We start from the raw sequence: 27,301 nt of genomic DNA, 5'->3' as shown, positions 1-27,301 counted from the left end.
AAGGAACTGTGATTAGAGGGGTATGTTGAGCAACTTGGGCATAGTTAAAAAGTATGCTAAGAGCAACCTAGATGTCCATAGACAGATGAATGGATAAAGAAGTTATGTTACATATATACAATGCAATATTAGTCAGCCATAAAAAAGAATAGGGCTTCCCTGGTGGGTCAGATGGTAAAGCGTCTGCCTGCAGTGCGGGAGACCTGGGTTCGATCCCTGGGTTGGGAAGATCCCCTGGAGAAGGAAATGGCAACCCACTCCAGTACTCTTGCCTGGAAAATTCCATGGATGGAGGAGCCTGGTAGGCGACAGTCCATGGGGTCAAAAAGAGTCAGACACAACTGAGCGACTTTACTTTCTTTCTTTCTTTTCATAAAAAAGAATGAAATTACGCCATTTATAATGATGTGGATGAAGCTAGAGTCTGTCATACAGAATGAAGTAAGTCAGAAAGAGAAGACTGTTGTATGAGACTCTAGAAAAATGGTACTGATTAACCGATTTGCAGGGCAGGAATAGAGATGCAGACATAGAGAACGGGCTTATGGATATAACGTGGGAGAAGGTGGGGAGAATTTAGAGAGTAGCATTAACATGTATATACTACAGTGTGTAAAAGAGATAGAGAGCGGGAAGCTGCTGTGTATATCAAAGGGAGCTCTGCCTGGTGCTCTGTGATGACCTAGAGTAGTGGAATGGGGAGGAGGGAGGGAGGCTCAAAAAGGAGGGAATATATGTATATTTATAGCCGATTCACATTGTTGTACAGCAGAAATCAACACAATATTTTAGGGCAATTATACTCCAATTAAAAAAAATAAATGTTTTTGCAGTCTGCAAAACCTTGACATAGACAAACCAGGGAGGAGGCTGAGGATGGAGTCCTAGAGTAGGCTGACACTTAGAACATGGGCAGGCAAAGGAGAGTTGCTAGAAAGCCAGAATGGAAGTTAAGTGGAGAACCAGGGAAGTTATGGAGTCCGAAGGAGGATTGTTGGTGTAGATGTGTTTGATGCTATGATATAATCATAGAAACAGGAGCAAAGAGACACTGCCATAGTCTTTGGAGTCTTAATTTCTGATTTGTTAAATCAAGCACTTAAGCCAAGTGGTTTTTTGAGCCCTTCTACTGTTTGTACAGTCACTGTAGAGATTAAGGATGTAGAATTAGACAGACCTAGGAGTGGGCCTCTCCTCTGCCCCTTAGTAGTTGTGTGACTCATGAAGATGACTAAATTTCTTTAAACATGATTTTTCTTCTCTATAAAATGCAGTTTAAATATTAGCTGGTACTTCATGGGATGGTTGTGAAGGTTCAATAAGAAAATGCAGATAAAATCTTGATGCGTATTAAGAGATCAACAAATGTATTATTGGTTTTGTTGTTACTGTTATCACTGTTATTTAGAAGAACAGCATTTAGTCAGATATGGAAGCATAAAGAATGGTAAAGCATAGATTTTAGAGAAAGAGAAGCTAAACTATATCAAAGAAAATCCTCTGCTGTTTTGAACTGAATGTGGTAGGTTTGTGGTGGAGAAGGACCCCTTTCTTGATCAGATTTAGAACCCAGGAATGGATGAGTGTAGTTTTTGTTTTAATTCTCATTTTCAAATGAGAATATTCAGCATCAGATACATCCTGGATTTCCTGGACTAAGCTCACTGGCAGTGACTTCAGTTTTCCACCTCTCTTGGATATTAGAGAATTTTTTTTTTATTGCATTGCAGAATTATGTCAAACCCAAGCCCCCTGCAGTGACAGCAGAGTTCTGACTCCTGGACCACCAGGAATTCCAGAGAATCTGTGTGTTAAAGAGGTGTTTTATGAAACATGATACTTATAGAGCAAATTTCTTGCTAACTCATTTTTTGGGAGAAGGGAGTCCTTTATTTTTTTAATTATTATTTTATATTGGGATATAGTTGATTTACAATGCCGTGTTAGTTTTCAGGTATGGACCAAAGTGATTCAGTTGTACATATATATGTATCTATTCTTTTTCAGATTCTTTTCCCATGTAGGTTATTGCAGAGTTTTGAGTAGAGTTCCCTATGCTATACAGTAGGTCCTTGTTGATTATTTTATATCGTGTGTGTGTTAATCTCAATCTAATTTGTCCATCCCTGCCTCCACCTTTTCCCTTTGGTAACCATAAGTTTATTTTGTGAGTCTGTTTCTGTTTTGTAAATAACTTCGATTGTATCATTTTTTTAGATTCCATATATAAGGGATGTCATATTAAATTTGTCTTTCTCTGTCTGACTTAGTTCACTTAGAACGAGAATGTCTCCTGCTAATTCTTTAGATTGTTAGTTATTAATCATTTCTGAGAGAACTTGGGGAAATGTCAAAGACATTTTGATGTTGTTCTGGGTCCAATTTTCCGTTGCATCCTTATTGAAGACTACTCCCCCATCCTGGTATTACTCTTTTTTAAATTTCTCATTTAATTATAGTTGATGTACAGTGTTGTGCCAATCTTCCTGTAAGAATGTGACTTGGTTATATACATCTAACTTTTTTTATACATATATGCATATTCTTTTCCATTATATTTTATAATAGGATATTCAATATAGTTTCCTATATGGTGTATACAGTAGGACCTTATTGTTTATCCATTCTAAATGTACTTCCAGTATTATTCTTGATTTAATGTTGATTATTTCTGTGTCAAATTAATCTCAACATGCATTCCAATCAACATATTGCTCTCTTTAGGTAGTGATGTCAGTAAGAGCACATTTCTAATGCCCCTTGTACAGCATGTTTACATGGGTAAAATTAAATGAAAATGGATATCAAGTCATGAATTGAGGGAGAAAATAAGTCAGAAATAGGCAGCAGAAGCATGAAGGGTCTTGCTTAAGAAGGAGGGTTATCTAATATCTTGATTACACAGTGAAATTGAGCAATTACTTGCAAATAATGATAAAAGTAGTCCTTAAATTTTATGTTTACAAAGCACTGTTTTTTTTCACATTTGTTTATAAATGTCTTTCTCTCCCTCTGTCCTTACCATAAGTCAGTTTCAATGTCTTACAGAATGAGGGGATGGCAAAGGAAAGCACAGCCAAGAGGCAACTTTTCTTTAATTGGTAGGACTCTGTATGAGAAACACATAGTGACAACCTAAAAAATATATTTTGATTCATTTTTTAAAAAGTAAAAATTGACTTTTGGACAGCAATGTGAGAGTTGGAGAAGTTCCAGGGTAATATGTAGACCTTTCTTTTAACTTATAACTCTTATAGTCAGGCTATACACAACTATATGTATGAAATATATGTATACCCAGTATGAAATGGCAAAAAGATATGACACTGAAAGATGAACTCCCCAAGTTGGTAGGTGCCTGATATGCTACTGGAGAAGAGTGGAGAAATAACTCCAGAAAGAATGAAGAGACAGAGCCAAAACGAAAAAAACACCCAGTTGTGGATGTGACTGGTGATGGAAGTAAAGTCTGATGCTCTAAAGAACAATATTGCATAGGAACCTGGAATGTTAGGTCCATGAATCAAGGTAAATAGGAAGTGGTCAAACAAGAGATGGCAAGAGTAAACATCAACATTTTAGGAATCACTGAAATAAAATGGACCAGAATGGGCAAATTTAATTCAGATGACCATTAATGGAGTAGCCCTCATAGTCAACAAAAGAGTCTGAAATGCAGTACTTGGGTGTAATCTCAAAAATGACAGAATGGTCTCTGTTTGTTTCCAAGGCAAACTGTTCAATATCACAGTAGTCCAAGTCTATCCTGAAACCAGTAGGCTGAAGAAGCTGAAATTGAACGGTTCTATGAAGGCTTACAAGACCTTCTAGAACTAACACCAAAAAAAGATATCCTTTTCATTATAGGGGACTGGAATGAAAAAAGAGGAAGTCAAGAGGTATCTGGAGTAACAGGCAAATTTGGCCTTGGAGTACAAAATGAAGCCGGGCAAGGCTAACAGAATTTTGCCAAGAGAATGCACTGGTTATAGCAAACACCCTCTTCCAGCAGCACAAGAGAAGACTCTACACATGGACATCACCAGATGGTCAATTCCGAATTCATATTTGTTATATTCTTTGCAGCCAAAGATGAAGAAGCTCTATACAGTCAACAAAAACAAGACTGGGAGCTGACTGTGGCTCAAATCATGAACTCCTTATTGCCAAACTCAGAATTAAATTGAAGGAAGTAGGGAAAACCACTAGACTATTCAGGTATGACCTAAATCAAATCCCTTATGAATATACAGTGGAGGTGACAAGTAGATTCAAGGGATTAGATCTTATGGACAGAGTAACTGAAGAACTATGGATGGAAGTTTGTGACATTGTATAGAAGGCAGTGATCAAGGCCATGCACAAGAAAAATGCAAAAAAAAAAAAATGGTTGTCTGAGCAGGACTTACAAATAGCTGAGGAAAGAAAATACACTAAAGGCGACAGAGAAAAGGAATACCCAATTGACTGCAGAGTTCCAAAGAACAGCAGGGGGAGATAAGAAAACCTTCCTCGGTGATCAATGCAAAGAAATAGAGGAAAACAACAGAATGGGAATGACTAGAGATCTCTTCAAGAAAATTAGAGATACCAAAGATATGCAAAGATGGGCATAATAAAGGACAGAAATGGTATGGACCTAACAGAAGCAGAAGATATTAAGAAGAAGTGGCAAGAATACACAGGAGAACTATACAAAAAAGATCATCATGACCCAGATAACTATGCTGGTGTGATCATTCACCTAGAGCCAGCCATCCTGGAATGTGAAGTCAAGTGGACCTTAGGAAGCATCACTACCAACAAAGCTAGTGGAGGTGATGGAATTCCAGTTGAGCTGTTTCAAATCCTTAAAGATGATGCTGTGAAAGTGCTGCACTCAATATGCCACTCAATATGCCAGCAAATTTGGAGGACTCAGCAGTGGCCACAGGACTGGAAAAGGTAGTTTTCATTCCAATCCCCAAGAAAAGCAATGCCAAAGAGTGCTCAAATTACCGCACAATTGCACTCATCTCACACGCTAGAAAAATAATGCTGAAAATTCTCCAAGCCAGGCTTCACCAGTACATGATTCTTGAACTTCCAGATGTTCAAGCTGGATCTAAAAATGGCAGAGGAACCAGAGATCAAATTGGCAACATCTGCTGTATCGGACATGACTGAGCAACTTCACTTTCACTCTTCACTTTCATGCTCTGGAGAAGGAAATGGCAACCCACTCCAGTGTTCTTGCCTGGAGAATCCCAGGGACAGAGGAGCTCGGTGGGCTGCCGTCTGTGGGGTCGCACAGAGTCAGACACGACTGAAGCAACTTAGCAGCAGCAGCTGTATCATCAAAAAAGCAAGAGATTTCCAGAAAAACATCTACTTCTGCTTTATTGATTACACTAAAAGCTTTGTGTATATCACAACAGACTGTGTAAAATTCTGAAAGAGATGGGAATAGCAGACCCCTTTACTTGCTTTATGAGAAATCTATATGTAGGTCAAGCGGCAATAGTTAGAGCCAGATATGGAACAATGGACTGGTTCCAAGTTGGGAAAGGAGTACAAGAAGGTTGTATATTGTCATCCTGTTTATTTAACTTCTATGCAGACTACATCATAGGAAATGCTGGCCTGGATGAAACACAAGCTGGAATCAAGTCTGCTGGGAGAAATATCAATAACCTCAGATACACAAATGACACCACTGTTATGGGTGAAAGTGAAGAAGAACTAAAGAGCCTCTTGATGAAACTGAAAGAGGAGAGTGAAAAGCTGGCTCAAAACTCAGCATTCAAGAAACTAAGATCATTTTCACCCAGTCCGATCACTTCATGGCAACTAGATGGGGAAACAATGGAAGCAGTGACAGACTTTATTTTTTTGAGCTCCAAAATCACTGCAGATGGTTATTGCAGCCATGAAATTAAAAGACAGTTTCTCCTTGGAAAAAAGCTATGTCCAATCTAGACAGCATGCTAAAAAACAGTTACATTACTTTGCTGACAAAAGTCTGGCTAGGCAAAGCTATTTTTCCAGTAGTCACGTGTGGATGTGAGAGTTGTACTATAAAGAGAGCCGAGCGGTGAAGAATTGATGCTTTTGAACTGTGGTGTTGGAGAAGACTCTTGAGAGTCCCTTGGACTGCGTGGAGATCCAACCAGTCCATCCTAAAGGAAATCAGTCCTGAATATTCATTGGAAGGACTGATGCTGAAGTTGAAACTCCAATACTTTGGCCACCTGATGTGAAGAACTGCCTCATTGGAAAAGACTCTGCTGCTGGGAAAGATTGAAGTCAGGAGCAGAAGGGGCTGACAGAAGATGAGATGGTTGGATGGTATCACCAACTAGATGGACATGAGTTTGAGCAAGCTCTGGGAGTTGGTGATGGACAGTGAAGCCTGGCATGCTACAGTCCATGGGGTCACAAGAGTCGTACATGACTGAGCAATTGAACTGAACTGATACACAATTATATTCTGTTATTAAAGTTTAATAACTAAGGTCACATCTGGTTTGTTATGAGAAGTAGTTGAATTGATTAAGGAGATCACTGTAAATTACAGTTAGTTCTGAGCAATTTAAGACCATTTTTGGTTGTAAATCCTGGTTAGTAAATAAATTACTCTATCTGCTCATGCCTTGTTCCACTGACAAGTTTTTAAATATACATAATACGACTCTTACTTGTAGCAATTTAAGATGCAATTCAGTGATGAGTACTGCAGTTCTAAATACTGATGCATTGATCTTTTTATTATCTTTACACTTTTTCAAGTATGTTAATTTCCATTGTGTTAATTTCAGGGGTACAGCACAGTGGTTCAGTTATACATATATATGTTCTTTTTCATATTCTTTTCCATTATGATTTATCACAGGAATTTCAATATAGTTCCTGTGATAAATCATAATGCATTAGTATCTTGTTGTTTACCCATCCTATATATAATAGTTTGCCTCTGCTATTCCCGAACTCCCAATCCTTTCATCTGTTACCCTGCCTGCCTTGGCAGTCACAAATCTGTTCTGTATCTGATGGATAAATCCTATTCACATTTAAATTTGTGTATGTATGATGTTTACTGTGCATTCTCATGGGAGTTTTAATCAGAGTCCCAGAACGAAGAGCATATATTGTCCCATTCAATTAAGTGTAATTGAATTGGAGAATGAGGCTTAGCAAAGTTAAAATATATATATATATATATAGTTTGTTTTTTTCCCCATGCTTCCTGTTCATGTTGCTTTTATGGATTGATTATTGACATGTTCGTAAAATATAGCATCACTGTGGTTTTATTTTAAATTTCTCAAGAATTTTTTAGAAAGATATATGGCTCTAAAACCACCAGTATCCAACTTGTCTGAACAACAATAAGAGTCATAAAAGTATCATCAATGAGAGTTGTGAGCAGTCAGGTGAAAGGGAGAAATGCAATGAAGATTAACTGTAGAATTGTAGTTTCTTAGTTCTTCAAACTCTTCAAATAGTAAGATAGAATAAATTAAGGATGAACAAGTTCTGGTGCTTGGCAAGAGATTTGTCAGATGCAACACAGTTTTTAATTATTGCTTTTATTTATTTATTTATTTATTTAAAATTTTTTAATTTTAAACTCTTTAATTCTTACATGCGTTCCCAAACATGAACCCCCCTCCCACCTCCCTCCCCATAACATCTCTCTGGGTCATCCCCATGCACCAGCCCCAAGCATACTGTATCCTGCATCAAACATAGACTGGCGATTTGATTCTTACATGATAGTATACATGTTAGAATGCCATTCTCTCAAATCATCCCACCCTCTCCCTCTCCCTCTGAGTCCAAAAGTCCGTTATACACATCTGTGTCTTTTTTGCTGTCTTGCATACAGGGTCGTCATTGCCATCTTTCTAAATTCCATATATATGTGTTAGTATATTGTATTGGTATTTTTCTTTCTGGCTTACTTCACTCTGTATAATCGGCTCCAGTTTCATCCATCTCATCAGAACTGATTCAAATGAATTCTTTTTAACGGCTGAGTAATACTCCATTGTGTATATGTACCAAAGCTTTCTTATCCATTCATCTGCTGATGGACATCTAGGTTGTTTCCATGTCCTGGCTATTATAAACAGTGCTGCGATGAACATTGGGGTACATGTGTCTCTTTCCATTCTGGTTTCCTCGGTGTGTATGCCCAGCAGTGGGATTGCTGGGTCATAAGGTAGTTCTATTTGCAATTTTTTAAGGAATCTCCACACTGTTCTCCATAGTGGCTGTACTAGTTTGCATTCCCACCAACAGTGTAGGAGGGTTCCCTTTTCTCCACACCCTCTCCAGCATTTATTGCTTGCAGACTTTTGGATCGCAGCCATTCTGACTGGTGTGAAGTGGTACCTCATTGTGGTTTTGATTTGCATTTCTCTGATAATGAGTGATGTTGAGCATCTTTTCATGTGTTTGTTAGCCATCCGTATGTCTTCTTTGGAGAAATGTCTATTTAGTTCTTTGGCCCATTTTTTGATTGGGTCATTTATTTTTCTGGAATTGAGCTGCATAAGTTGCTTGTATATTTTTGAGATTAGTTGTTTGTCAGTTGCTTCATTTGCTATTATTTTCTCCCATTCTGAAGGCTGTCTTTTCACCTTGCTTATATTTTCCTTTGTTGTGCAGAAGCTTTTAATTTTCATTAGATCCCATTTGTTTATTTTTGCTTTTATTTCCAGCATTCTGGGAGGTGGATCATAGAGGATCCTGCTGTGATTTATGTCTGAGAGTGTTTTGCCTATATTCTCCCCTAGGAGTTTTATAGTTTCTGGTCTTACATTTAGATCTTTAATCCATTTTGAGTTTATTTTTGTGTGCGGTGTTAGGAAGTGATCTAGTTTCATTCTTTTACAAGTGGTTGACCAGTTTTCCCAGCACCACTTGTTAAAGAGATTGTCTACTCCATTGTATATTCTTGCCTCCTTTGTCAAAGATAAGGTGTCCATATGTGTGTGGATTTATCTCTGGGCTTTCTATTTTGTTCCATTGATCTATATGTCTGTCTTTGTGCCAGTACCATACTGTCTTGATGACTGTGGCTTTGTAGTAGAGCCTGAAGTCAGGCAAGTTGATTCCTCCAGTTCCATTCTTCTTTCTCAAGATTGCTTTGGCAATTCAAGGTTTTTTGTATTTCCATACAAATCTTGAAATTATTTGTTCTAGTTCTGTGAAAAATATGGCTGGTAGCTTGATAGGGATTGCATTGAATTTGTAAATTGCTTTGGGTAGTATACTCATTTTCACTATATTGATTCTTCCGATCCATGAACATGGTATATTTCTCCATCTATTAGTGTCCTCTTTGATTTCTTTCATCAGTGTTTTATAGTTTTCTATATATAGGTCTTTAGTTTCTTTAGGTAGATATATTCCTAAGTATTTTAATCTTTTTGTTGCAATGGTGAATGGAATTGTTTCCTTAATTTCTTTTTCTACTTTCTCATTATTAGTGTATAGGAATGCAAGGGATTTCTGTGTGTTGATTTTATATCCCGCAATTTTACTATATTCATTGATGAGCTCTAGTAATTTTCTGGTGGAGTCTTTAGGGTTTGCTATGTAGAGGATCATGTCATCTGCAAACAGTGAAAGTTTTACTTCTTCTTTTCCAATTTGGATTCCTTGTATTTCTTTTTCTGCTCTGATTGCTGTGGCCAAAACTTCCAGAACTGTGTTGAATAGTAGCGGTGAAAGTGGGCACCCTTGTCTTGTTCCTGACTTTAGGGGAAATGCTTTCAATTTTTCACCATTGAGGATAATGTTTTCTGTGGATTTGTCATATATAGCTTTTATTATGTTGAGGTATATTCCTTCTATTCCTGCTTTCTGGAGAGGTTTTATCATAAATGGATGTTGAATTTTGTCAAAGGCCTTCTCTGCATCTATTGAGATAATCATATGGTTTTTATTTTTCAATTTGTTAATGTGGTGAATTACATTGATTGATTTGCGGATATTGAAGAATCCTTGCATCCCTGGGATAAAGCCCACTTGGTCCTGGTGTATGATCTTTTTAATGTGTTGTTGGATTCTGATTGCTAGAATTTTGTTGAGGATTTTTGCATCTATGTTCATCAGTGATATTGGCCTGTAGTTTTCTTTTTTTGTGACATCTTTGTCAGGTTTTGATATTAGGGTGATGGTGGCCTCATAGAATGAGTTTGGAAGTTTACCTTCCTCTGCAATTTTCTGGAAGAGTTTGAGTAGGATAGGTGTTAGCTCTTCTTGAAATTTTTGGTAGAATTCAGCTGTGAAGCCATCTGGACCTGGGCTTTTGTTTGCTGGAAGATTTCTGATTACAGTTTCATTTTCCGTGTTTGTGATGGGTCTGTTAAGATTTTCTATTTCTTCCTGGTTCAGTTTTGGAAAATTGTACTTTTCTAAGAATTTGTCCATTTCTTCCACATTGTCCATTTTATTGGCATACAACTGCTGATAGTAGTCTCTTATGATCCTTTGTATTTCTGTATTGTCTGTTGTGATCTCTCCATTTTCATTTCTAATTTTATTGATTTGATTTTTCTCTCTTTGCTTCTTGATGAGTCTGGCTAATGGTTTGTCAATTTGATTTATCCTTTCAAAGAACCAGCTTTTGGCTAATTATTGCTTTTAAAATAAGATTTCATTCTTGAGGCTTGAAATTTGATTGCTAATTTTTATTTCAAGCATGGAATCTTTTACATGAGGATAATTTCTATTGTAGATTCTGTCTCTGGATTTTACCTTATTTACTTCTGTCCATTTTTTATGTGAATATAATAAAATATCAACAAAAGCATTTCTTTTATGTGTACACACTTTTACTAATGGATTAAATATGCACTCTCTGAATTATGTCATACTTTTAAATGAATAGACTTTAAAAGCGATCAGTTAAGAGAATATTATTCAGAATTATTGTTTGGTATCTCTAATGTGCAAAACATTATTAGAGGAACTCTTTTTTGCAAAGTATTATTGATATGTTAAAACATGTTTTACCACATAGCTCATAAGTAGTTTTATTCACTAAATAAAAATTTGTGAAAAGACTGCCATGTTCTGGGTGTTGGGGTTATAATAGTATCTAAAAAGATACCAAGTCTCTTTTCTCAAGGAGTTTCCATCCTAGTGGGGATATTTGACAGTAAAAGCTTAAAATGCTTGTCTATAAATGCACACACATATACATGCATGTGTAGATAAAGTACACCCAGTGATGTGTGTATGTCTTGGGGTTGAGGGGATAGAGGGGGAGAGTCAGAGAGAGGTTGTCCTGTTTCCATCTTAGCAGGCATCACTGTTTGCATGCAATACTTGCTTTGTCCTGTTGCTTTCAAATTCAGAACTGTTAAGTCATTGTTTCTGACAATGTCTGGAGATAAATGCTACATTTGCTTTCCAGAAGTGACTCAGCTGGCAAAAGCCTTGCTGTATGTATGCATGAGAATATTTTTACCTTCATGCCCCTTTTAATATTATGACCTAATGAGCTTTACTTGGTAAATAATTGATTAAGGCATGAGATGGGTCTGATCTAATGAATTAAATGTCTCTCTGGCTTAGCAGAAGATGCATGGTTTATATCTGAGTACACAATTGGATGACTAATATTCTGCAGGGTATATATGCCCTCAGTCACTACCTTGGAGCAAGCTTCCAAAGCGGCTCTGTTTTGCTCCAAAATGGTCAGGTTATCACACAAGAACTTTCCTTTCTTCTCTTCTCCTTCCTGTCCTGTGAGTACCTCTTTAGGCTTGGTCTGGAAATAAGATAGGTTTGTCAAATAGTTTTACTAGAAGAGTAAGCACAGAAGAGCTATTCTTGATTCTTTGTCTCTTCTTCCTGGAAAGAACTTCAGTCTTTCAGCTAAACTTACCCTTTTTGCTGATTGCAGAGAGCAACCTGATCTTGCTTTGCCCTGTCATCCTTTAGGAGCCTCACTTGGTCTAGAGTGAAACTCAGTGAATGACTGAGCTAGAAGACAGTATTTACGAAAACACAGGCTTTGGTATTTCCCTGGTAGTCCAGAGGTGAAGACTTTGGCTTCGAATGCAGGGGACATGGGTTCTATCCCTTGTCAGGGCCTAAGATCCCACAGGCTGCAGAGCACCAAAAAAAATTTTATATAATTCTTTAAAATAATTAAAAATACAGACTTTGAAGGCAAAGGATTGAAAATATAAAAATTGGAGCCATTTGATTTCAGTAAAAATTAAAAAGCAATTGAGGTGTTTTCACTGAATGTGAGTGAATTACAAGAGACAACAGATTAAACATCAACACTGAGAAAAAAAGAAAAATCTCCCAGTTATTTTCTCAGTGAAAATTTAAGACCATTTTCACTGGCTCGCATTTAGTTTTTTAACTTAATCCAAGTGTAAGCAATATCTTTAAGGAAGAAAAGACAAGACAAGCTTCCTCTTCTTTTTAGTTTCCATGACTTTGTGGTTGCATTTTATTCTGTATAGACTGAAAAGTAAAAGCGGCAGCATGTATTTTGTTATTTTCCTGCTCCAGTTGTATTTATATGATCCTTTTAATATGGAATCAGAGTGTAAGGATGTTACTGTTTTTAATCCACAGTAATTCATTTACAGTTTATATAGATGTGTTATCTCAAAACATGACCTTTCTGCTTGTGAAATAACTTCAATAGAAATCTCACAAACTCCGCCCTGAGTAAATATGCAATACTTCTTTAAGTGCTGTATAGGCATATACTTCTTGATTTCTCTGTTAGATGAAGAGATTCTTGACAGCTTGCCTTAGCACCTGCCTGGGGCTGAGCTGATCAGCCAAACACTCCCTTAGGCACATACATAGTAGATGGGGTCCAAGCAGAAATTCTACTTAGGAAATATGTAGTAATCTTTTAATCATAGGTCTGTCTTTCAGTCACTTTAATTCAATTCATTTAATGTTTATTGAGGGCTTGTAGGTTCTAGGCATTTGGTGTGTGTGTGCTGACTATAAAAATTGAGATTGTAGGAGATTGTGGAAAATATATCTTTTAAGATTTGTTTCAGGCAAGGCTCTACTGGGGCCTCTGCTGTAGCAGGAGGGAACAAGATCAAGTAACAGCTTCCCTTGTTTGCTTCATTGTGTGTGTGGGCGGCGGGGAGGTGCGTTGGGCTTATTCCTTACATAGGGTGAGGGTAGAGGTATGTCCAGGGCTCAGGTCAAAAGAGGGTGGCTTAGGTTGGAAAACATATTTTACTATTTTACTCACTGAGGAAGCTCAGGCAAGGAGGAATCTTTGTTACCCTTGATTTTAAGGTGATACTTTTGTTAGCCTATAAGTTAATAAAACAAACTTTTCTTCCTAATAATTACTTTGAAACTGCCATTCAGATAGTGTCAGCTCTCAGTGGAAATTGTGTGTGAGTGATTTGCCTCAGTATCTAGGGTCTGGTAATACATTACTACATAGAACTTAATTTGGTTGAAGATGTGTTGGTAGTAGAATTGTCTTTAACTGCCCCAGATAAGTGCCCTGTGTCACATACTGTCCTTATTGGTGTGTGTGTTCATCTCTTCTGTTTAGTTTTCATCCAGGGTTGTAGTATTCATTCTTTACCCCTTTTATATAGTTATGTGTATATGGGAGTCTGCACACAAGTGCTGATGATCTTGTATTTGTGAAAGTGAAAAATGGAGAAAAAAAGGCATGCATTTCCTGTAGGTTGTTTAAGAACGGTGGGATGCCTGCATGGAGAACCACTCTGATTAACTCAGGAGGGCTTGACGCCCTCACTTGTATGATTTTGGTGACTCCTAAAAGATTATCATCCACTTGCAATTCCAGGAGGGGAAGAAATGCCATCATAACTAAACCAGCCTACCAACCTGAGTGAATAGAACACTATTTTGAGGACAGTGAGTCCCACACCCTTGGCTACGAGGAAGCATCTCAACTTCACATCACTCTACAGGGAAGAATCCCAGTTCCTATAGCGTGAATCTGAGGCTTAAAGGCAGTGATTAAAAAAAAAATAGTGGGGTGGTTTGTGGGTGTTTTGACAATCTGATGTATCTTATAGCTGCTTCAGAGAAAATTCATATACTTGCCAACATGCAGAACTTTTGCCTGTGACGTGGTTTTTGTGATGTTATTTTATGTTTTCTCGTGGTACTTTTTCTATTATTTTTCCCCAGTGAAGCAACTAGCAGTCCCAGTGCACTTTTCTTCTCAGGGAAGATTTGAGAGTTGGCAGAAAGCTTAAGTTTTCTACAGGGTACTACCCTTCCTGACTTTTATTCCCTAAAGACTAAATCCAGAGAAGTCATTATGCTTAGTGTCTTATACACAAGGGAGAACAGGAAAAGAAGAGAAGAAGGAATTTTTCCCTAACTGAAGACACTCAGATGAAGCAAATGGATACCCATATGCCCACACCCAAAATGAACCACAGTCCAAACCTCACACTTTATATGAAATCTAACTAAAATGGATCATGGGCATAAATGTAAAATATAGGACATTTAGGAAAAAATCTTGTACATATTTTGTTAGATATATACCTAAGAAATGTACATTTTCTTTTTGGTTGATATATAAATGTCTTGTATTTTAATTTCAAATTCCTGTTGCTCATCACTGGTGTGTAAGAAGTCCAGTTTGTGCCTTAATTTTATATCCTACAGCTTTCCTATAATTGCTACTTAATTCCAGGAGTTTTATTTTTGTTGTTGTTGATTCTCTAGAATTTTCTATGTAGACAATCATGTCACCTAATAACAAAAACAGTTTAAAATTTTCTTTTTCAATCCACATACTTTTTCTTTCCTTTTCTTCTCTTATTGCATTAGCTAGAATTTCTAGTACAGTGTTGAAAAGGAATGATAAGAGGGGAAATTCTTGCCTTGTTCTTGATCTTAAGGGAAAAGCATCTAGTTTCTTACCATTAAGTAAGATGTTAATTGTAGGTAATCTTTATCAAGTTGAGGAAGTTGCCTTCTATTCCTAGTTGACAGAGTTTTCATTGTGAACGGATGTTGGATTCTCTCAAATTCGTTTTTCATTTGTTCATGTAACTGTATTGTTTTTTATTCTTTAGCCTGTGGCTGTGATGGATTGTATGAATATTCAATATTTTAAATTTATAAACTTGTGTGTAAAAAAGGGAGAAAAGCAATCATTTTTGCTACATACTTATATTAAAGCAGTACATTTCTTTTGAGATAAATAAATAGTGGTAGTTCCTGTGGATACCAATTGTGTCTTTTAAACTCTATTTTGTTAGCATAAAAAAAAAATCACAGAAGTTAATTCTGTGGTCTGTCATTCATTTATTGAACATTAAGTTTGGAAAAATGAAGAATTCTGCTATTTGTCTTTATTGTCCTGCATTGTGGTAACTAAAATACAATGATAATGACTTTTTTTTGTCCCTACTAAATTCTACATAAACATATCATAAACATCTGAAATGGCAAGGCAATCTTCAGAAGTCAGTAAACTGCTTTTCTCTATTTTTAATTTGTGTAACTGATTCATTATCAAAATTGAATGTGACTGAGTAAATTTCCTTTTATTATTTTTTTGTTCTTCTTTTGTTGTTCAGGATTTGTTACACACTCCAGCCTCTATTAAAATGAAACCAAAATGTGTTCAAAAATAGAACTCTAATAGCAACATTTCTTATCCCCATGCTTTAAGGTCATATGGTAAATGTTAAGAAAAAAGTTCAGTTGGAAGAAAAAAGGTGATGTCTGTGGTATTGCAGTAATAATTGACTATAAGCTGTTCAGTGTTAAAATAATGTACTAAATTTAGGGCTTCCCTGTGTTGAAGAAACAAAAGTAAATTGAAAATGACCTAACTGCTGTTTTTGTAATTCAGGCAGAAGATAGTACTGTTGCTCATGCTTTACTGATCAAACAGAAATTTTTAGGGGGATACTTCAAGTGCTCTGAAACACTGTGGTTTTATCCATCATTATCATAGAAAGAAGGAATCCCTTGCAATGTGGATATTAATTCCAGATTTAGAAATATAGATAGATAAATTGGATTTTCTTTCAGTTATTGTGATGTTTAATTTTATATAGAAAATTCTGAAAGAGATAGGAATATCAGACCACCTGACCTGCCTCTTGAGAAATTTGTATGCAGGTCAGGAAGCAACAGTTAGAACTGGACATGGAACAACAGACTGGTTCCAAATAGGAAAAGGATTATGTCAAGGCTGTATATTGTCACTGTGCTTATTTAACTTATATGCAGAGTACATCATGAGAAACGCTGAGCTAGATGAAGAACAAGCTGGAATCAAGATTGCAGGGAGAAATATCAATCACCTCAGATATGCAGATGACACCACTCTTATGGCAGAAAGTATAAAAGAACTAAAGGGCCTCTTGATGAAAGTGAAAGAAGAGAGTGAAAAAGTTGGCTTAAAGTTCAACATTCAGGAAACAAAGATCATGGCATCTGGTCCCATCCCTTCATGGCAAATAGATGGAGAAACAGTGGAAACAATGGCAGACTTTATTTTGGGGGGCTCCAAAATCACTGCAGATGATGACTGCAGCCATGAAATTAAAAGACACTTACTCCTTGGAAGTTATTACCAACCTAGACAGCATATTAAAAAGCGAAGACATTACTTTGTCAACAAAGGTCCATCTAGTCAAGACTATGGTTTTTCCTGTGGTCATGTATGGATATGGGAGTTGGACTATGAAGAAAGCTGAGCACTGAAGAATTGATGCTTTTGTACTATGGTGTTGGAGAAGACTCTTGAGAGTCCCTCGGACTGCAAGAAGATCCAACTAGTCCATCCTAAAGGAAATCAATCCTGAGTGTTCATTGAAAGGACTGATGTTGAAGTTGAAACTCCAGTACTTTGGCCACCTGATGTGAAGAGCTGACTTATTAGAAAAGACCCCGATGATGGTAAAGATTGAAGTCAGGAGGAGAAGGGGATGACAGAAGATGAGATGGTTTGATGGCATCACCGACTCAATGGACATGAGTTTGAGTAAACTCCAGAAGTTGGTGATGGACACGGAGGCCTGCTGTGCTGCAGCCCATGGTGTTGCAGAGTCAGACACGACTGAGCGACTGTACTGAACTGAATTTTATGTGTCAACTTGAGTGCGTCATCAAGTACCTAAATATTTGATCAAACTATTTGATCAAATTATTCTGGGTGTTTATGTGAGAGCTTTTAGATGAGTTTAACATTGAAATTTACAGAAGAGTAAAATTGCCTCCCTGGTGGCTCAGAGGTTAAAGCACCTGCCTGCAATGTGGGAGATTTGGTTCAATTCCTGGGTTGGGAAGATCCCCTGGAGAAGGAAATGGCAACCCACTCCAGTATTCTTGCCAGGAGAATCCCATGGACGGAGGAGTCTGGTGGGCTACAGTCCATAGGGTCACAAAGAGTCAGACACAACTGAGCGACTTCACTTTACTTCTTCAAAATTGCCTTCCCTTATGTGGGTAGTCCTAATCTAATCAAGTAAAGACCTGAATAGAACAAAAAGGCTGACTCTTCATGAATCAGAGAGAACTCTTTCTGCTTACTGTCTTTGAGCTGAGACATCAATATTATCCTCCCTTTGAACCGAACTGAGATCTGAACCTGTGATCTTTGGACTAGGACTATGCCATTGGCTTTGCTGGTTCTCAGACATGGACTGGAACTTAAATCATCATCTCTTTGGGTCTACAGCATATCTTAAAACTTGTCAGCCTCCATAATTTCAAGAACAGTCTACTTATAGTAAACTCTTTATATAAAATTGCATGTATATATAGGTGCATATATATATATATACACATACATATATGCATATGTATGTACATATGGGCATATATATATGAATAGATCTATTTCTCTGAGGGAGCCTGACTAAAACAATTATGAGAACTTTAGACCTTGAATTTCATATAGCTGCCTCTCTCTGAGATTAAAATTAACAATAATACGGGTATGATCTTTTGGATTGGTGTCAGCAAACTCAACTTGTGGCTTAAATCTGGTGCACTACTTGTTTTTCTAAATAAAGTTTTACTGGGACATAGACCTGCACATAAACCTGTTCTGAAACACTGAATTTATCTATCATTATCTTGGAGAGGAAAATAGGAATCCCTTGCAATGTGGATATTAGTTACAGATTGAGAAATATAGATAGGTGAATTGAATTTTCTCTGAATTAGTTATTGTGATGTTTAATTTTATGTGTCAACTTGTGTGGGTCACCAAGTACCCAAATATTTGATGAAACTATATGATCAAATTATTCTGGGTGTTTCTAGTTTCTCTGCAGAAGGGAGGGGTCTCTTTAAGCCTTGAATCTTTTATTAACAATGTGTTTTATGATTCTGTGCTGAAGCCCACTAATTGGAACTGTGTATCCTGTAAAATTTTGGTATAAATACATGCTGATAAATGCCAAACTGTCAGGCTGTGAAATCTTTGTAAGGACATATGCTTTTATCCGTGTGCTAATGATAGTTTTTCTGGGGCTTAGACTCTGAAGATGAGCTATCCCGACTGTCAAAGTGCCTGCTTTTTGCTGAGAAATAAGTGGTTTGACATCTGAGATAGGCTTAAAGAGTATTCTATAGCTGAAAATACAAAAATAGCTCACTACTTTCATTCAGTGAACAATATTATAACACTTTGAGAAGTGGAATTGATGACAGGAATAATTTGTCCTTATTAAAAGAATAACTTTAAAGGACTTCTTCGGGCAGTTTCATGTGATCAGCCTGAAATATGAGTTCGTTAGTGAACTTTGTTATATTGGAGGATAATGTTTTTTTGTAGGCCATAATTTACAGCCTGAATCCTGGGATTTTTTAAAGTATTGTTGAACAAGGCACATATTGTTGGTTAACAGGTGTGCATATTTTAAGAATTCCTATTCAGTAAAATTTCACTGACTTCTGATTTATGAAGTAGAAAACTTTAAAAATTTCATTACAAATAATATTGTCACACACTTTCTTTTTTCTCTGTAGCTGTAACATTGTTTGGTTCATTAGTTCAATAGAGTTAGTGAACAGAAAGCTGTACACATGCTTTTGCATTCTCTAATCTCTTCAGACAATTCTTTGGTTTGTTGGATTTCATTATTTCTTCAATAATTAAGGATTGTAGTATTCAGTCTCTAAAAGTTTACCTGTCCATCATAAATGTGTTATGAAGTTTTCTTTTATAAATTATGTTTTGGTTAGGGTATAATTTCTATTTCCTCTTTGACCTATGAGTAATTTAGAAGAGTTTCTTACTTTTCTGAATTGTTGTTTTCTTCATCATGTTAGTATTTATTCCCGTTTTATTTGTTATGATCAGAAAATATTGTGAGTAAATAGCTACACTTAAAAAAATCTTATAAAATTTTCTTTATGGCCAAGTATGAGATCTTTATTAAAAGTCTGGGAGAAACAAACACAATATTATAAAGCTATTATCCTCCAATTAGAAACAAATTTAAAAAAATCTACGTTTGGGTGTATCTATCACTATGTATAATATATATTGTACACAAATGCACGTGAACATATATCTATATTTTGTCACTCATTACTTTTCAAGTTCATACCCAGAGATTCTAATTTAATGGTCTGAGAATTGTCTGGGGTTTTTAAAGATTTCCATGTGATTATAACATACAACCAATATGTTTTTATGTTTTTATTAGGTTATAATTGCTTTACACTGTTGTGTTAGTTTCTTTGGTACAGTGAAGTGAATCAGCAATCTGTAAGATTGAGTACTACTGATATATAACAGTGTTTTGACATTACGAGTAATCTTGTCCCCAGAAGTCAGTTCATCTTATCTGAAAGCATTTTAGATTGTCACAACTTGGGTGATCTCATACAAGTTGTGACTCAAGTTGTGGGTCACGACTTGGATGGCTTGTGTTTGTGTGTAGTTGATAGAGGCCAGGAATGTGTCAACTACCCTACAGTGCAGGGGATAGCCCCTCATAGCAGAGAATCACCCGGACCAAAGTGTCAGTAGTGCTTCTGTGTAGAAACTGATGCAGATTGTAGTTTCCCAACTTTGGCTCCCTCTTATGACCAGCTGGGGATTCCAAATTTAGTTTAATTTGGCCAGTGTTAAGGGCAATATGTCAGGATTCTAAAAACTATCCCCATGATTATATTCACAACCACAGTTGACAATTCCTGCTGAGGACCCTCGTCACTGAGGTACCTAAAATTCTTAAGTTCTAGTGGATGGGTCAGGGTGATCTTGAGTTAATTTTACTATAAAAAGTTAAAAAGTAGTCATTGTTACCTCCTGATGTGATGCAGTAGGAAGGCAAACACCATTTTCTGAAGTGTTCTTGCCAAAATATCTCGATCTTAAACATGAGCAAGTTTCTAGATTTTTTAATCTAACTACCAACTTAGAGGCAGATGTTAAAAAAACACTGTGAAGATGTCATCAGCAAAATCAGAAGGTAGAAAGTACTCCAGGACAAATGATAACTTTTTTTTTCCCAACAAATAAATAGTAAGAAGGAAAAAAAAAAATAGGAGAACTGTTCTTTGTCGTCGTTTAGTTGCTAAGTTGTTGTCTGACTCTTTGGTGACCCTGTGGACTATAATACACCTGGCTTCTCTGTCTATGGGGTTTCCCAGCCACGAATAATAGAGTGGGTAGCCATTCCCTTCTCCAGGGGATCTTCCGACACAGAGATCAAACTTGCATCTTCTGCTTGGCAGGTGGATTCTTTACCACCAAGCCACCTGGGAAGCTATAATATATTACACTCCAACAGCACTTAAACTCAGAACAGAGTACTTTTATAGACCTAAGTTTAATAGTGAAAGTGTTCACTGGGGGAGAGAAAACAATGGCCGGGGTGAGGGAGAGAGGATGGATGGGATTACAGGGAGTAAATGGCAAAGAAATGTGTTTGAATCAATTGTTTATTTAGATCACTGTTATTACTGTTGTTTATATTTCCAGCTATATTATCCCCTACCAAAAAGTATAGCTTTTACTGTTTATCCAAAGCTTTCCCGTTTACTTTCTTTCTTAATTGACTTGAAAAATAGAGTCTAAGAATACAACGTTAAAATCGGGCTTTTTATATTAAATTTTTTTTTTTTTTTTTTTTACAGAACTGTTCATTACGAAGGTGGTGCTGTATCGGTTCACGCACGTTCCCTGTGGCGACTAGAGACACTAAGAGTTGCGTAAGTAGAACTTCTGAATACCTCCCGATGGTTTGGGTACAAAAGATTGGGCTGGCGTCTTAGATGTTCATTTCTGTAACATCTTACGGAAACGGCCTCAATGAACTTTTTGGCCAACCCCATATATCTAGTGCTGTTGAACTTTTCTGCAAAATGGTCATGCTAACAAACAACACATAGATGAAACACTCTCATTTTTTACCTTCCCCCTGCATTTATTTACCTTTCACTAGCCTACATTCTGGAGAAGGTGATGGCATCCCACAGTAGTACTCTTGCCGGGAAAATCCCATGGATGGAGGAGCCTGGTGGGCTGCAGTCCATGGGGTCGCAAAGAGTCAGACACGACTGAGCGACTTCACTTTCACTTTTCACTTTCATGCACTGGAGAAGGAAATGGCAACCCACTCCAGTGTTCTTGCCTGGAGAATCCCAGGGACGGGGGAGCCTGGTGGGCTGCCGTCTATGGGGTCGCACAGAGTCAGACACGACTGAAGTGACTTAGCAGCAGCAGCAGCAGCCTACATTCACCAGGTAGTAAGCAATGGTTTTATACCATCTGCTAATTTTTAGCCTCATTTGGTTTTGTGTTATCGATTCATCCCAGTCTGTGCCTCTCCTGGCAGGAAGAGCTCCAGTGCAGAGTGATGTAAGGTTTGGAGTCAGGACAAATAGTTTGCAGGCCTGTCGCACATTTCAGATCCGGGCTTGATCTGAATCGCATTTCAGATTACATTTCACATTTCAGATTACAAAGGCATATGTAAAAAAGTGGAAACTTGAACCCGAATGAGGTGTGAGAGTCATCACTAGCAGTCACTATCTTTACTTAAAACTAGCTTGATAACCGAGTGAGAAATGTGAATTGAAAACAGACTCACTGTGTATTCATTATACAAATAATGATTATCTTATTTTTTCTGGTGACTTCAAAAAGCTGTCCAGAGATTGACTTTTAGTTACTCTAAGTAAATCCAATACTGATGATAAAGGTGTCATTTGAACTATTTTAGATAGAATTTAAATATCAATCAAATTAAAAGAAAAGATTAGAAGGTCACTTTTGTCCAGAAATCAGAGTTTTCAATGTATTTGTTCCCTGTTATATTACACTTTAAAATTTTATTGATTTAGGGTAATAGACTTCCATGGATGTGTGTAGGGAACTGTCTTATTATGGAATTGCTATATTTTATTAACTTGATATTTTGAGATTAATGATTAAAATAGTTCAGTGGTCTTCACGGTTTTTTTTTTTTTGCTTATGTACTCTGTAATAATTTCAAATACTTTGTATTTCCTTGAACATTGCTAGGCTCAACATAGAATTTTTTTCATTATCAGTTTAAATAGATGCATGGAATATAACTTACAGTGTGTTATAAGTAGTGATATTTTACGATAACATGGCTAAACTACACTCATAAAAATATCCCATTGAACTTGTGTACTGCTGCAATTTAATACCCATCTTTATTTATTTAAAAATGCATGAACATGGTCTCTTTAACAGTGAAGAAATATGTTGTTCATCTTTCTCATTGAAATCATATTAGCTTACTCTCCCATGACAGGATTTTACCCCAAACAGATTTTTTATGATTGATTTTCTGCTCACAGTCTCTACTCCTACTCAACAAAAATATGCATGTAAATTAAATTTATTTCTATATTTTCTTACTGTAAGTATGCAACTTTTAAAAGTGCTCTATATTAATTGATAATACTGTTTTAATTAATTGATAATACTAAGTTTCTTTCTATATAAATTCACAGTTGGTCAAACCCACTGAAATATTAAAACTGATAAATCTTGAACTTAAAAGTAAAATTTTATGGACAGTGAATCTATTAATGGGATGGAAATAGAAGAGATGACTTATAAAGCAAAAGGAAGAAAGCTCGTAGCCTTTATGTGCTTCATAAATTATATAGAGAATCTAGGGAAAAGAATTCCAAATATATACATATATTTCTGTAATTTGCCTTGTGTATTATTAAAAATGACAGCTTAATTAGAGATGAAATAGCACCTTTATAAAACAGATTTCAATGTTTTTTCACATTTGTAGATCTACCTACCCTTCACAAATCGTGTACTTAAATTATCGTGTTATCTTTTTTTTTTTTTTTTTGAGGAAGTCAGGTCCTAAATCTGTCTATCACTTATTTTAAAAAAAGGATAAGAGCTCCTGAAAGCCTGATGAAACTTCCTTTTCATTGTCAGCATGTTATTGATGAGCTCTAATTACAGAAATACTCTTGAAAATATCCCAATGGATTTCTTCTTGAAGTTTTTTTTTTAAAAGATTTGATTGCATCTTTGACCTCCTTTGGCATCACTGTAAATATATAAATTAGATTGCATTGAATTTTCATGTGTTCTTTTTATATTCAGTGGTCACATTATTACTTACTTTTCTTTTATTTTGAAAGTGATATTCAAATTTCTGTTTATGTGTATAACAGAACTATATTCCAAAGGTCAATGTTTATATTGTAATCTTTGGGATACCATATGGTTTTTTTTCCAGTGAGGTGCCAAACTATATGTTTGTTATAATTTATGTAGTCCAGTAATTATATATTTTATATTGCAATCTCTTACAAATAATTAATTGTGTCAAAAGTTTTTCAGTATCATGAACTTTTTAATGAAGTAAGCTTTAATTTGGGGAGTCAGATGTAATAGAAAACACATTCCTGTATTATACCCCAATGCAAAGTTTAAGACTATTATACATAGGATATATGTTGGCTTCTGTAATAGGAATGATCACTGCAATTATAAATACACATTATGTATACTTACAATTCTACTTTTTTATTTTACAATGTTTTTAATAATTAATATCCTCATTCCTTTGAGATATTTACAAGTAAATGTAGATAATACATGGGGAACAGTTGTCTAATATGTTAACATAGGAAACTGGTTTATATAACTACTTTATTTCAACTGTTTTCAATTTTTGCTGAAATATTAGTTTCTTACTCTTGATTCTCCTGGCCTTGTCCTATTTTCTTTTGGACCATGGACACATGAGATGAGCTAATTTGAGTGCTTGTGAGCTAGAGAAAATGTGCTTAGACTTCACAGTGTTTGACTGAGAATTGGACAAGTTCATTCCATTTCTAACAGAATTCCCTTGGTGGATTGAGAAGAGTGCTTATGTATATGAACCCTATTAGATTTGAGCCCAGATAGATTTGAACATGGGATCCAGAATACTCTCTAGAAGTTCTGGTGAAAAGTATGTATTTGGACATACTTATGGACTATTTGAAAATGAAGTTGTTTTCTCTGGTTAGGGGGAGTCATTATTTGATAAAATATTCAAATGCTCCTTGAAAGAATAGAACGGTATTAAAAATAATTGCTTTTTTATAGCATCTGCAAACACTATACTTAATTTTATGAGGGGAATACACAAAGCTTTTCTATTACCAGAGTAGAAATGCTTTAACATACTATTGTTGGTAAACAAAATTAAATTTCATTTTTAAGGCACTAGTGTGTTATTATCTGGAGAAGGAAATGGCAAGCCACTCCACCGTTCTTGCCTGGAGAACCCCAGGGATGGGGGAGCCTGGTGGGCTGCCGTCTATGGGGTCACACAGAGTCGGACACGACTGACGCGACTTAGCAGCAGCAGTGTTATTATCAGGATTTATTGGTACATGGTTATTATTTTAGTAGGAGGACTTATCCAAAGTAATTATCTTTATAAACATTTCCATGTAAATCTTGAAATTATTACAGTATCATTCTAGTATTAATTTTCCAGGCTAATACTTCAGGTTAAGAATAAATCCAGGTTAGGGAAACAGCATTCAGTTCAGTTCAGTCATTCAGTTGTGTCCGACTGTTTGTGACCCCCATGAACTGCAGCACGTCAGGCCTCCCTGTCCATCGCCAACTCCTGGAGTTTACCCAAATTCATGTCCATTGAGTCGGTGATGCCATCCAACCATCTCATCCTCTGTTGTCCCCTTCTCCTCCTGCCCTCAATCTCTACCAGCATTAGGGTCTTTTCAGCTCTTTGCATGAGGTGGCCAAAGTATTGGAGTTTTAGCTTCAACATCAGTCCTTCCAGTTTCCTTTAGGATGGACTGCTTGAATCTCCTTGTAGTCCAAAGGTCTCTCAAGAGTCTTCTCCGACACCACAGTTTAAAAACATCAATTCTTCAGTGCTCCGCTTTCTTTATGATGCGACAACAGCATAAAATTGACTTAAAGATAATTTGTTGAAAATTGGCATTAATAAATCTACTGCAAATCTAAAAAAGATAAAAATAGTGTTCGTAATTTATAGAATCTAAAAGTTTTTAATGATTCTGTATGAAAAGAAGTTTATTAACTAATAAATCATATTGGAATCCTCTAATATTTCTTTTTATCTGTTTGATTTGTTTTGTAGTGGTAAGAGCTTCTACTGTAATTATCTTTTAAAAATTTATGCTTGTGTGTCTTGTGTTTCATTTTCTGTTTGCCATTGGCATGTGAAGCTTCATGACATAGTACATTCTTTTTAGAGTATATCTTTCTCATTGTAAAGTAATCAACTGTATCCTTTTATGGGCTTCTGCCTGCCAAGCAGGAGATGTGAGTTTGATCTCTGGCTCAGGAAGATTCCCTAGAGAAGGAAGTGACAACCCACTCCAGTGATCTTGCCTGGGAAATCCTATGGACAGAGGAGCCTGGAGGGTTACCGTCCGTGGGATCGCAAATGAGTTGGACATGACTTAATAACTCCACAATGACAATAATATCTCCTTTATACTTTTTGCCTTGAATTTTAATTTGTCTGATAGCAATTTTACTATCATTATTTTCTCTCGGCTTTATGGGCGTGGTGAATCTTTTTTATTTTTACTTTATTGGAAAAAAGTATTTGATTTTTAGCACATTTCTTATCATTGATAAGAGGCTGTCCTTGCTTTGCACACTAGCATGATAACTGAAAGTCTCCATTATTGGAACCTTCTTTCCACTCTTTACCATAGTGAGGACAAGGTTCTCTTATGTATAGTTTTCAGTTAACATAGTTCTGTACAGTGCGAGAATGGTCTGTATCTTCATTTTTCTTTTCTTCTCTATCTGAAATCCACTATTTTTAAAAGCAGATTTTGATGATCACAACTTTGCTTTTTATCTTTTTTGTGCAGCTTTAGTTTGCATTTTCTGTGTTCTGCATATAATTTTTCTCACGATTTTTTTCTCTTGACCCTATTCAAATTTAGTTTCTTCATTTGTCTCTTTTGTTCCTTGGTTTTTATTGATATCATTGTTCCATATTATTAAAATTTAAAGCATAGGATGGGATTTCTTTTTTTCAGATAAATATCTAATTCAGTTTGTATATATGAATTCCAGTTAACATAATTAGGCATTGACTCTAATACCACTTGCTTTCAAATCTGTTCAACTCCAAGAAAAAACCAGTCAATCCTAATTTATGAGTTTTATAAGTCTAAAGTGTCATTTTAATCTCATAATGTCTTTATTTGTGACTGGTGATTAGAAATTAACTCAGAACACAAGTTTTAGTAATCTTAGTAGTGTTTGGTGTGGATAGTATTATATTTGATGTCAGAAGACCTTGAGATAAATTTTGCTTCTACTTATTATTATCTACATGACATTGAAGATTACCTATAACCATTCCAAATAACCATTTTGTTACTTGTGAAATAAAAATATACCACCATCATAAGGTTTTTGGAAACACTCAAGAAGACAGTATATGTAAAACCTCCTTGTTCATTGTCTGATGCATACATTTTAATTGTTGTTTCTCCTGTCATTGTGTTTGCTATTGGATCAAGTCTTAACATTTCTTGTTAGGTGGAGTGGAAGCCACATAAGGTGGGGACAACCTTTTCGACTACGCCATGTCACAACGGGAAAATACTTGAGTCTCATGGAAGACAAAAGCCTTCTACTCATGGACAAAGAAAAAGCTGATGTCAAATCAACTGCATTTACGTTCCGATCTTCCAAGGTAAGACAGAGATACAATTTTGTATTTCCCACTGCATTTCCTTTGGTGTTAGAAATACAAAGAAAAATGACATATGTTTTACACAAATTTCTAAATTCCCTTTTTCTCTTCTATTC

The 27,301-nt window shown here is 36.1% G+C and overlaps 1 protein-coding gene across 1 annotated transcript in view; it reads left to right on the top strand.

The window, feature by feature from the left end:
• Positions 1–27,301, top strand: part of RYR2 (ryanodine receptor 2) — a 578,200-nt gene that overhangs the window by 133,431 nt on the left and 417,468 nt on the right. Inside the window, exons 11-12 of the mRNA XM_068983081.1 lie at positions 21,106–21,180; positions 27,029–27,185. Of these exons, the coding sequence (XP_068839182.1) occupies positions 21,106–21,180; positions 27,029–27,185 (232 nt within the window). The remainder of the gene's footprint in view (positions 1–21,105; positions 21,181–27,028; positions 27,186–27,301) is intronic.

Source organism: Capricornis sumatraensis, chromosome 10 (assembly GCF_032405125.1).
Source record: "Capricornis sumatraensis isolate serow.1 chromosome 10, serow.2, whole genome shotgun sequence".
Lineage (NCBI taxonomy): Eukaryota > Metazoa > Chordata > Mammalia > Artiodactyla > Bovidae > Capricornis > Capricornis sumatraensis.
Note: the sequence above shows the minus strand (reverse complement) of the source record. Positions and strands in the feature narration are given on the sequence as shown.